Here is a 12,830-nt window from a genome sequence, read left to right on the forward strand (position 1 = left end):
AGACCGGACCGGTGTAGTTCACAGATTACCAATCAATGGGAAGTTTTTGAAGAAATACTATCCGGTCACATGGGAAATGCGAAAATAGAAAACCAGTTCATTCAGATTAATAAGCATGTACAAAATGGGTAAGTCGATCGGTTTACATTCAAATACATTTAAGGTGAAGAAGGTAGAAGAGTGCCGAGCAGGGCCTTCAGCTCCAACCACCGCACCTCGCCTATTATGACCTCGGCCTGCCGATTCTTCTTGTCCAGCTTCAACCGCTCGACCCGTTTTGTGTTCGCCGCATACTCGATCAAACAAACCTTGCCGCCCGACTCGAAGTCCTTGGCAAGCTCGGAGGCGATTACCGACCGGCGTTTCACCAATTTGGCTATTTGACGGTCGAGGTCGGCCAAGACTTCTCCTTTAGCCTTTAGGGCGTCAATCTTCGGACGGAGAGTATCTTGAACGATCATGGCAGCCTGCAGGTCTTGTTCAGCCCTTTGAGCGCTATCAAAAATACTGAAAGTTTCTCGAACCCGCTCCAAGGCGGTTGACGCCCGAACGACAGCTTCACTGCTCAGCTGACCGTCGGCTCCAAGGTCGTTTAGACATGCACCCAGCACATCAAGACCTTTGCGCTCAAGGACTTGCGACGCCGAAAGCGACAAGACCTCTTGCAGCCGAGTCAGAGCTGTTGAATCAGCAGTGTCAGTTGTGGCGGCCGAAGGACCAGACCCTCCGGTGGTGTTGGACAAAAGAGTTTTGAATTCGACCTCCCACGAAGCCTGCACACACAAATCAGGTTAAGCTCAAAAGAAGTCATAAAAAAGATAGCAAGAAGGTTTCGTTTCTTTTAACCTGCCGAGAGGAGACCTCGGCCATGTCTCCAGGATCGTTGCTCGAACCTAAAGAACTCAATAGCCGAGCCCAGTGTCTTAGACTGCTTCTCAGTTCACACGGCCGATGGAGGTTATCTACGTTCGATGGCCACTGAGGTGGCCAAAAAATATAGATAACGCCCTTCGGCGCATAGAAGTTTCGATGAAAAGAGTACGCAGGCACCTGACAGTATTTTTCCGGTTTAGAGTTTTATGGCAGGAAAATAATCAAGGAAAGGCGATAGAAGGCACTTACGAAGGCCGAAGTAGCTTCCTGCGAAGGAATGTTGAGGTCCTGGTCTTGAGGATGAATGGGCGTTTCCGCCGTTACCTCTGGTTCCTCGGCCAGTCGTTTGCCACGGTCGGCCGTGGAAGGGCCGACTGGGACAGCCGTTTCGGACGCAGGATGGACATCCTGGTCCTGTGGAGGAGCGGGCGTTTCGGTCGCCGCTACTGGTTCCTCGGCCAGTCGTTTGCCACGGTCGGCCGTGGAATGGCCGACTGAAACAGCCACCTTAGACCCAGGAAGAGGTTGACGGCGGGGATGAGGGTGACTCGCCACTGGAACTTCGTCGCTCCCTTCGCTCTCTTCCAAAACGACGATCGAAGGCTTGGGAGGTGCGGGAGAAGTCTTCTCGGTTGCAGAGCTTGCCTTTTGTAGGGCAGGCGTAGCCCCGACCGATGGAGCTACGACTGGTGCACCGACCTCAGAAACAGGCCGTGCTTTGACTGTTTTTACCGTCGGAGTTGGCTGTTTCTCGACCTGGCCGACAATGAGAGAAGGGGAAACACTGGGAGTCGTCGCCTCCGTAGTATGACTGGAAATGACGTGGATCTCCCGTGCTCCTTTCTTTGCCAACTTTTTGACCCGCTTGGCAGGCCGTGGGGGTTCGATGGTCGGCTCGGCCTCTTGACGAGGCCGTTTGCTCGGCAAGACAGGCCCATCGGTTTTAGCTTTCTTCGAGGCGACCGATTTTTTCTCAGCTGCAGCTGCAGCGACCACTTCCACATTTTTCAAGGACCGGCTACCTGAGGAAGCAAAAGCAAGTCAGCAAAGCAGATCAGTAGTTCAAAATTGAAAGAAAAAGGTAGAAATAAACCATTACCTTGGGTTTGGGGGGCAGAAGCCTTCTTAGGTCGACCACCGAAGAGTTTGGCGAGAACGGTTTCGACCAGGACACCAAAGAACTGTTGGGTATATTCTTCCCACCAGGCACCGAAGGTATTGGTGCAAAGAGTTTCTAGAGTGGCCGGTCGAAGGCGGAATTTCTGGCACCGCTCTTGGAACTCCCTTTTCGCGTCGCTGTATTCCTTTTCGGAAGAACCAGTTTTGCGTCCACGGCTCAGGACGGACCGAGATGAGAGAAGGGGGACCGGGCAACCTTGGAGGTAGCCAAGCTGCCGAGCGAGGAAGTTTGGGTGATACACTTCCCAACTCGCTCGGCGGCCCTCACAGCCGAGAGGAAGGTCGCGGGCAAGCACGGAGGACCCCCAGGATTGATGAAGGTCAGCCTCTTCGTCCGCGCCCCATGCTGATGTAGGAAGTCTAATCGACGAAGGGTATTCTGGATGACGACAGATCAAGAATTCGTCATCAGAAAGGTCGTCGAGAGAGAAAAAATATCTGAACACTTCTTCAGCTTGGTGGGTGGGGATTGGCCGAAGAGCCAGTTGGGGGCCGAACGCTTCCTTGGGCGAAAAATCGGCCATCATTGGCCGAAGAGGGGCAAAATAGACCTGCAGCCAGAGTTGGAAAACCCAGAGGGGCCCATTCTACTGCGGATCGACCTTGTCTAGAGTGACTTCGGCCAAGCAGCGTATGAGATGTGCGAGAATGGCCAGGCTAAGTGCCAAAGTGTGACCACTGGCTAAAGCTTCGGCCACTGGCATATTCTCGACCAGACACTTATTAGATTTGGTACAACAAATACCAATAGAAGAGGAAAGCCTCGTGCTCCCCTTCTCGCAAAGCCTCATCTCCTCGGCCGGCAAAATGGAGGTAGAGGGTGCTGTAGTTGAAAAAGTTCTTGTGAAGCTTGTGGACCTCTTCCTTCGAGGGTGTTTGGCCATCACCGCTCAGCGTCTCAAGGGCCCGCTTGTCGAAGAGCACCTTCAAATTGAGGTTCGACGGGTACCCAGGGAGGGCAGCGTCGACTGGGATTCCAGTTGGGGAAGTCCCCAAGATGGCAGTGAGGTCGAGGATGGTGGGGCCAATGGGGCCAATGGGGCCAAGAGGGAGAACCATGGTGTTAGTGGCCGAACACTAGAAACATGAGGCCGCCAAGAGAAGCTCCTTGTCCAGGATGATATCCATGGATGAGAGGCGAATGGCATCATAAATGCCTAGGGCTTTCCATTGCTTGCCGAAAAGCCTTTCCATTCGTACAACCCAGGCTGCCCAGGCTGTAGTGGTCGAGGGCCAGGAGCCTTGAGGCCTCGCCACCTCCCACTTCGACCATTCAAATCCTTGCAGCAAGGATGACAGGCAATGCTTCTGGAGGAGCCCGGTGATGGTTGGTGGCACCGCCGCCTTAAAGAGAGGACCCAAGATTTGGTGAGAGGTACTCATGTCACTCTCAAATCGGATGGTCTTGATTGAACTCCGATCGATGATTTTTTGGCATTGGTCACACTCCTTAGAAAGCTTGGAGATAAAGGAGGCCATGGTGAATGGTTTGACAAGAAAATAATTTTCTGGGTTTAAAGATTGAGGGACGAAGACTTGGGAAAAAGAACTGCGCTGGAGAACAAAAGCAAGAAATTTCAGAGAGATTTTGAAAGCGTAAAGTATGAATGATGGATTTCAGTATTTATAGGATTTTGGAAGGAAGGGCAATCGTTCGAAATTCAAAATAAAGGGAAAAATTGACCAAAGGAATCACTGATCATGATGAACATTCAGGAAATGCAGTTGAGAAGACCGAGAGTCTAAGGTTTTGGGGGCGCACGATTGCGTGTGATGGCGAGTTTAATGGCGAAAGACGTTTCGACGTCTGCACGATGACAAACTGCTCGCGGATTGAGGTAGAGTGGCTATGTTCAGCCATAAGGTCATGATGGCATGACAGTTCAGGTAGCCGCACGCCTTAGACGTCATTATTAGGGATTGGCCGTGTTAGAAGACGCCACGTGGCGAGTTGGTTAGCAGGATCAAGATCGTGCAATCGTGCTCAATAAATGCGCCTTGGAAATAGAGCACTAGGGTTATGAGGATTACATTCGCTTCTTCAAGGTCGAAACTTGGCCAACGAATTCAGGCCGAGGACCTCAGAAGCGAGGGGGCAATGTTTGGGCCCAAAATAATAGTTTGGGCCGAGTATAGAATCGTTCTCGACCCGGAAGGCCTTGCGACAAGAATGCCGTGGATCGTTCAGTACGTGGGCCTCCAAACCTAGGTCGGCTAGGTCATAACGCAAGAAGTCGAGTCCTAGTGCAATGAGGAGTCTCGGCAGGACTAATAACCCGGAAGCGAATCCGGCTCGGTTAGGGACTAGGTTCACAATCCTAGTGAAAATAGGATTGGTCGAGTTGGTGCTGATCAGGAGAAGAAGACCTAGTTTGAGTAGGGTTTTAACTCGACCTTGGGGGGAGCCGTTGCTATAAATAGAAGAGGCTGTGCATCATTCAAGCCCCCTGCAAATCAATACAAAACTGCCTTGCGCAAACTCTCAACAACTTGAGATTTTTTCCTTCTTTTTCATTGACACATCTTCCGTTGGCATCAACAGCACTGTGGAAGCAACCGGTGATATCTTAAGTCGGCATAGATAGCTCTGTCACCGTAGAATCAGTCGATCTCGCAGTATCTTCCGTTGGCATCAACAGCACTGCGGCGAAAACGGTTGATTACCTATCCAAGTCTCGGTCGAGAAGGATTTCTGAATCCTTATTGATTGAGGTCATCTCATTAGCCTTCTCGACGAAGTGAGGTGTTACGGTATATCGAGCTCGGTGCTTTGCTCGCCGAGTTATTTTATGATTGGATATTCCCAAGTAGGATTTAGAGTTCGGCATTCGGACGGCCGAACCACGTTTACCATCAAGACTTATATCTGTTTTGAGCATTTGTGCCCTTACACTTTGGTGTCGATTCGGCGAGAGTTTACTCTGACGAATAACATCACTGTGACTGAATCCGACGACGACGATTCGTGAACTTCGTAAAGAATAGTAACCTTGTCTTTAGGTTCGAGAACCCAAGAGGCCGAGACGCGTTCCTTCCTCGGTCGCAATCGCAAGACGTAGAAGTCAGCCGCGCACTCAACGCAACATCAACAAATTTACTCATCGGCTGAGCTCGGCCGACGAGTTGGCACGCCCGCATTCACCGAAGGACGTAGTTAGCTTATAGATTACTCGGCATGCGCGCCACGTAGGCTTGGTAGTTTCTAGGGTCAACAAATGCAAAAGGAAATTTATCTATTTTTTATCTAAGTGAGTTGTAACCTAGGCAGGTGTCTAGGCGGGTCTAGGTGGACTAGGCAGGTGGCTAGGCAATCTAGGCAGTAGCTCTAGCGCCCTTTCTTAATTTTCAAACGTTTAGACATTAATCAGGACGGTGACCATCCACTTAGTACCTAGTAGCGGAGGTCTAGACAACGCTAGGCGGGGATTTTTAGAACAGTGCATACCGTTTAGGTTCCTCAAAATCCAAAGCAAGTAAAATTCACTCCTAATATTCTTTTTAGTCACGGCGAAAACTCAAGTAGTTCATTTCGTTCGGAGTGGTAGGTCAGCATTCAGATGAGGGATGGGTGGCCAACAGGTCCGGCGCGCTTGAGAGTTTTTTACTTAAGATGTTTTGATTTTCTCTCTTAAATACGAAAAAAAGGTGAAATTAGAAATTTAAGCTGTCTTTATTTTTATAGTATATTCGTAATGTGCGCCAGAAAAGAGAGAGAAACAAAAACTCCCTAAAAAATGGATTTACCTTATTAGTAGTAATTACCAAATATATAGCGATAAAATAACTCTATTTAATGAATGGATAAGTCATACAGAAAAAATTGCGTTTTCATACATGCATCTATGTATGAAAATTTCCAGACAAACTTCCATATAAAACCAAAGGTTGGATAATATCAAACAAAAATTCATCAAAACATGTACATATATACCAAAATAGTCTACATTAATTATTGTATTTCTTCATTGCAAAAATATTAAATTTCTTTTCAGGATAAAATCTTCCACGATTGACTAAGGTAATCCCTTGCAAACTACTATAAATAGCATCGGTGGTTTAGCGTTAAAGCACACCAACTAAAACCCTAAAAAGTCACTAACGCTCTCTTCCCTCCTTTTTCCCTAGTCTCCGTTTCTCTCAAAATTTCCTCGCTTTGAAAAAATCATGGCTGGGAGGAAGAAGGTGAAGCTAGCCTACATCATGAACGACGCAAGTCGAAAAACGTCATACAATAAAAGGAAGAACGGCTTCATTAAGAAGATGCATGAAATCAATATTCTTTGTGATGTTCCAGTATGTGGTATTATGTACAGTCCATATGAGTCTCAACCTGTTGTCTGGCCCAATCTTTTGGAAACGCAACGCCTCATCACCAAGTTTAGGAGCATGCCCGAGGCAGAGCGGAATAAGAAGATGGTGACCCATGAGATGTTTTTGAAGCAGAGGATTGAAAAGGAGCAGGAGAAGCTGAACAAGCTGAAGAAAGAGAACCGGGAGAAGCAAATTCGGATGCTCATGAACCAGTGTCTTACTGGAAGGCCCCTGATTGGCTTGGACTTAAACGATTTGAACGATATGGAGTGTATGATCAAGGAGTGCGTGACAGAGATTGTCGCACAGATCAAGAGCCGGAAGGAGGAGAATCTGGCGGAGAGGAACCAACCCCAAGTTGCACGTACACAAGTGCTAGCACCCTCAACTGATCAGAACATGCATGCAGCAATGGAAACACAAATGTTTGATCTAAACAACATGGACGCCATGCAGACGGCTCCATGGTTCGTAGGGGACGTGTCAAACCAACATTTCGGCTATGTTGATGATCAGATCCCGCCCCTTTAATTTCCCTCCAACTATTTAAACTATTTAAGTAGTTTTGTATTAAATTATTTTGTTTCAAACAGTGTTTTAAGTTGTTTCCAATTTGATGCATGATTACCTTGACATCAAAACCACAGTGTCTTTATGTCTTTTATTTCTTGAATTTTATGCAGTCAAAATTAATTATATAAGAGCCGTTTGTTTTGTATTCATATTCTATAGGTCCTGCTGGATATAAGATACATTGATATGTTAATGAGAAAATCAAAGAAATAACAACCAATCAACAAGCAAACAAAATCATAGGACTGATTAATCATAAAGGTCCAGGGAGCTCGATATTTTCATAAATTGATCTCATATTTATTTATAAAAAAAATACAAATAATCATAAAGGTCCATGGAGTTGGATGTTTTCAAAAATAGATCTCTTATATTTATTTATAAAAAATACTTTACGCAAAGAATAACTTATAACTTGAAGAGGAATTCTACTATTTGACAAAAGAAAAAAAAAAGAGGAATTCTACTAATTAATGTATGTTTGCACCATTTCTTATTGAATAATGTTCATAACATTAGAAGGCAAACCTCCACCCATTAGTTAAATCTAATTTTATGGAGTAAAAGAATGTAAGAAAACATTGAGAACGCAAATTATAACTTTTTTCTGTTTTTTATATGTACTATATTGAACAAGAAAAAAAGGTGTATTATATGAAAGAATTTTATCGATGACTAATTTCCGTAGGTACTTTTGTAAAATTATTAAATATGCAGATTGATTAGAAAAATTATGATAAATTATTGATTCTTTTGGTGTCTAAATATATGATTCATTTAAGTTTACTATAGTTCGAAACTTTCTAACATTCAAAAATTTATAGATCCAAATGTCATACTCAGTAAAGATTTATGATACGTTTAGGAGTTCAAGAGTTGTGCTCTATACCAAAAAGAATAATGGTGGTGGAAGAAGGAGGTACAAGAAAAGGTTAAGGCTATAAAGGAATGTTGTAAAGTAAGGTGCATCAAGGATGAGAATGAAAATGTTATAGCTATGGATAATGGAAATGATCTAGCTATGGAGAATGCAATTAAAGAGAGATGGAGAGATTATTTTTATAATATGTTCAATGAAGGACACGCAATGGATTACTTCTCTACATGAGTTGAGTAACTTGGAAGAGTGTAAAAGTTACTCTTTCTACCGTCGAATCAGGAAAGAGGAAGTGATTTTAGCTTTGAAAAAGATGAAGCATAAATAAGCAGTGGGTCCCAATGATATATATAGGATTTAAGGGCAAAACTTCAACGATATACCAATCAAAGTGTGGAAGGTCTTAGAAGAGACGGGTATAGTATGGCTCATAAACTTTTTCAATAAGATTTTGAAAACAAAGAGATGCCAAATGAGTGACAAAAAAGTACTTTGATGCCTATCTACAAGAACAAGGGCAACATACAAATTGCATGAATTATAAGGGTATAAAGTTAATGAGTCATACAATAAAGCTTTGCGAGAGAATAATTGAACATAGACTGATAAAAGAGATACAGGTCTCAAACAATCAATTCAGATTCATGTCAAGGCGCTCGACTATTGAGGCAATCTATCTCTTACTAAGATTGATGAAACGACATAGAGATATTCAAAATGATTTGCACATGGTCTTTGTAGATTTGAAAAAAACGTATAATAGGGTCCCAAGAGACATTCTTTGGAGAATTACAGAGAAGAATGAAGTACAAGTATCATATATTCAAGCAATAAATGATATGTATAACAAAGTAATGACTGTAATAAGAACTCATAAAGGACAAACTAAAAGCTTTCCCATTACCATAGGGTTACACCAAGGCTAATCTTTAAGCCTTAACCTTTTTGCATTGGTAATGAATAAATTAACGAGATATATTCAAGATGATATCTCTTGATGTATGCTTTTCGCAGATGATGTAGTGCTAATAAATGAAACGCATGATGGAGTGAATGTGAAGCTTAACCTTTGGAAGGAAGTTCTGGATTCTAAGTAGGTCAAAGACAGAGTGGAGTGCAAGTTTAATGAGAATTGAGGTGCAAATATGATAGGGTGATGACTGAAGATTAGGAAGTACAAAAGAGTGAAAGCTTTCGTTACCTTGGATTTATCTTGCAAAAGAACGAAGAATTGAAAAGGGATCTCAACTATAGAATACAAGTTGAATGGATGAAGTGGAATAGTCATCGAGTGTGTTGTGCAACTGTTATATGCCACTAAAGTTCAAGGTAAATTTTTATAAGATGATAATAAAGCCAACAATACTTTATGGCATGGAATGTTGGATGGTTAAGCATCAAAATGTGTAAAAAATGAGGTAACATAGATGAGAATGCTTCGTTAGATGTGTGGGTACACGAGAAAGGACATGATTAAGAATAAGGATATTCGAGGTAAGTAGAAGTGATTGCTATTGAAGATAAGATGAGTCGTTAAGGTAGTTTGGACATGTGAACCAAAGACCTACAAATGCTCCAGTGAGAAAATGCGATTATGAGACAAGCTCATGGTAAAAGGGGTAAAGGAAGAATTGCAAATGGACTTTGAGAAAAGACATGAAGTACTTGGAGCTAACATAAAACTTGTTAAGTGCAGTGGCGTTTGTGAATACGAAATTTTCCTGAAACAAACGAGACAAGAACAACGTGCACAAAATAATATTTTGTATTTGATGATTTTGGGTTACAATCTCTCTCAAATTTAATCCTCTGATTCGATCTCCGTAAGGTGTTGATTTATGGATGTTTCGTTGATCCAAGGGTCGTCGAGGCTTGATTTTGGATGAACTATTGGAAGTTTCTTCAAGGGCCGTGGGCTTGATCTTTGAAGGTGGATTTGAGCGAATCTTCAAGGAGTCGTTGGGGCTTGATCTTGAGGATGAGTGTTTCTTCAAGGGCCATTGAGGCTTAATCTTGAATAACGGTGATGAACGGATCTTCAAGGGCTTTTGGGCTTGATCTTGAAGAATAGTGATGAACGGATCTTCAAGGGCTTTTGGGCTTGATCTTGAAGAACGGTTGGATGTGTGGATTTGTCGACGTTGTTGATCCAAAGGGCCGTTGGGGCTTGATCTTAAGATGAACGGATGATGAACGGTGGTGCTTTCTTCAAGGGCTGTCGGGGCTTGATCTTGAATTGGTGGAAGTTCTTCAAGGGCCTTTGGGGCTTGATCTTGAATTGGTGGATTGTTGATCCAAGGGCCGTCGGGGCTTGATCTTGGAAGAACGATGAACAAAGAACGAAGAACACTTTCTTCAAGGGCCGTCGGGGCTTGATCTTGAATTGGTGGATGATTGTTGATCCAAAAGGCCTTTGGGGCTTGATCTTGGAAGAACGATGAACGAAGAACACTTTCTTCAAGGGCCGTCGGGGCTTGATCTTGAATTGGTGGATGATTGTTGAACCAAAGGGCCGTTGGCGCTTGATCTTAGGATGAACGAAGAACGAAGAACGAAGAGAGCTTTCTTGATTCTTCGGGAACCTGGATGCTTGAGAGCTTCGGAGTTTCAGAGCTTCAGAGCTTCAAGAATTTTGCCTAATGATTTTGGTTTTTTAAAATGAATGAAATGGCTTCTATTTATAGAATTTTCCAAGGCCTAATTTTGAATATAATATTCCAGATGAAATAAATCATCTCTGCCAGGTGTTGACACATGTCATATTTGATGCCTTTTCTGACTCATTTCAATTTTTCGTCGAGTCACACGCTACGTGTAAAATTTATGTAATACATGAGCGTTAAAATTGTAACTATTGATCAACATTTATTTCACCGAAATTTCGATGTCTACAGCGTTCTAAGATTTATACAAACTACTCCATTTAATGGTGTTGTAGAATTTCTCCATAATTCAATGTTGTTTCTATGATACTTTTAATACTAAATAGTTTCTCCAAGATCCATGGAAATATATATAAACATGTCCGGGGGGGGGGGGAAGGTTGAATGTGGATCCTCTTGGATATAAAATTTCTTGATATGGTATGAGAAAATCAAACAACCAACTGAGCAACAAGTAAACAAAATTAGATGACCTATTTTGTTAATAAAAGTGCATGCAGGTAGTTGGAGACGTTTTCGTAAAGAGTTCTCTATATTATTTTCAAAAACATTTACACAAAGAACAACTTAAATATTGAAAGATGACTTCTAAATGTTCATACTTTTCATATTGAATAATAATTTTTATAGTATCATGAGAACACTTTCGGAGAGAAAATATAACCGAGTTTATTTTGGTTATTGTTATAAGAAGCACAAGTAGTCAAGAAAAATAATCAGCAGAACGAAATATAACTGATGTTGGCAGATGTCACTTTACTGCAATGGTGGAAAATAATCATACCAATACTCTAGTATGGGTTCGATTCGCACCGATTTCTCTTTCCTTTAAAAATGACATATTTAATATTATTTCTATAAAAAAAAAATATAACTGATGTCGTATTGTACGAAAGAGAGATTGCCCGTGGTTGTGCAATAAATATTTAATTAATATATATGTTTGTAATGTATAACCCACTCACGAACCACATCATGTAAGTAATAATATCTGATGTGGAGACTACTTATGTACTACTACATAGAATTTTTATCACCTGCAAAATTAAGGTAAAAAATATTTAAAAATACTTGCACGAGAACAAGATTATCATAGTATAAAAAAGCTCAAAAACCTAAAATATTTACAAAATAACAAGGTTATCATAGTAAAGAAAGCTCAATTAAAATCATTTTCTACAAGGATTGATATGAATAACTTGTATTTAAACCAACTGTTAATTAACTATTCAACACAAGATTTAGAAAAGATTTGTAATTGTGAATTAAAGTAAAAGACAAACAGTAAAAACAACTAAACTAACAAGGATTGAAATCGGCAATAAGAAAATAAATGTTTTAGAAAATCAAATGTAAAAGGCACTCGGGTTTAGCCGTCACCATCGACAATCCTATGTAGTTCTACAAATTATTTATGAATTACACATGCAAACTTTGAATGTTAGATTTTCGTAATGCATATTCCACTTGGTATGTTCAAGTTAGAATGTACATCTAATATGCAATATGTCTATGATGTTCAGATCAAATATAAACATGGAAGACTCATTAAGTTGTGTGAGAAACTTTTAAAAAACCATGCAACCCTTAAGAGCGTGATGTTTGCCTTAAATGAGTTTACAATTATCAATTATAAGAAGCCCTATTCAATTCCAGGGTGATGTTCCAACAAAAATTACATCAAATTTTTTTGTCTAAACATCCTAGTAATGATCACTCATCAAGATATGTAGATAGTTTAAACACGATGATAATCATTTTTACATTCATCTCGTTACCTAGAAATTATCCAAATATCTTTTGTTACAGCTTAAAGGAGAGGGCTATATGAAATTAAAATTCCTCAAATGGCAAGTGAGATATTTTTTTCCACAGTGTAGTTGTATTTTATGGTGTAAGAATCTGAAATTGTTCTCTGGAATGTGCTTTGAAAAATGTAAAGAAGGCTCTTATTCTATGTGGAACTTTGAAGGGTTAACCCTAGACAATCAATTATTCGATTTATATGAACCATCAAAAGGTACTCACCAGGGATCTTATAAAAGTGAAACTTATATAGGTTTAGAAAGATCACGGTTCAATACAGCTATACAGAAGTGCATCCAACTCTCACTGCACCAACAACTTTAGGCTGGAATCACTAGTGACGTGTCTCACATTGTTTTTATGTGTACGTTAATGGAGGCGGAGCCATCCAGAATTCGATAAAAAAAAAAGTGGAAACAAAGGATGACTGAAATCAAGACCGACAAGAATGACTGAGACCTTAATGAACTGAAATCCAACTCTCACTGCACCATCAACTTTAGGCTGGAATCACTAGTGACTTGTCTCACTTTGTTTTTATGTCTTGA

At 41.6% G+C, this 12,830-nt stretch overlaps 1 protein-coding gene across 1 annotated transcript; it reads left to right on the forward strand.

Annotated features, from left to right (window-relative positions):
* The first annotated feature begins 6,216 nt into the window (after positions 1 to 6,216).
* On the forward strand, positions 6,217 to 6,894 carry LOC126618276 (agamous-like MADS-box protein AGL80). Its single transcript, XM_050286326.1, has one exon. The coding sequence runs from the start codon at positions 6,217 to 6,219 to the stop codon at positions 6,892 to 6,894; it is 678 nt and encodes a 225-aa protein (XP_050142283.1).
* The last annotated feature ends 5,936 nt before the right edge of the window (positions 6,895 to 12,830 follow it).

Source organism: Malus sylvestris, chromosome 4 (genome assembly GCF_916048215.2).
Source record: "Malus sylvestris chromosome 4, drMalSylv7.2, whole genome shotgun sequence".
NCBI lineage: Eukaryota > Viridiplantae > Streptophyta > Magnoliopsida > Rosales > Rosaceae > Malus > Malus sylvestris.

Excerpts from the sequence above, each read along its gene's own strand:
- LOC126618276 (XM_050286326.1), top strand. The coding sequence starts at position 6,217 with ATGGCTGGGAGGAAGAAGGTGAAGCTAGCCTACATCATGAACGACGCA.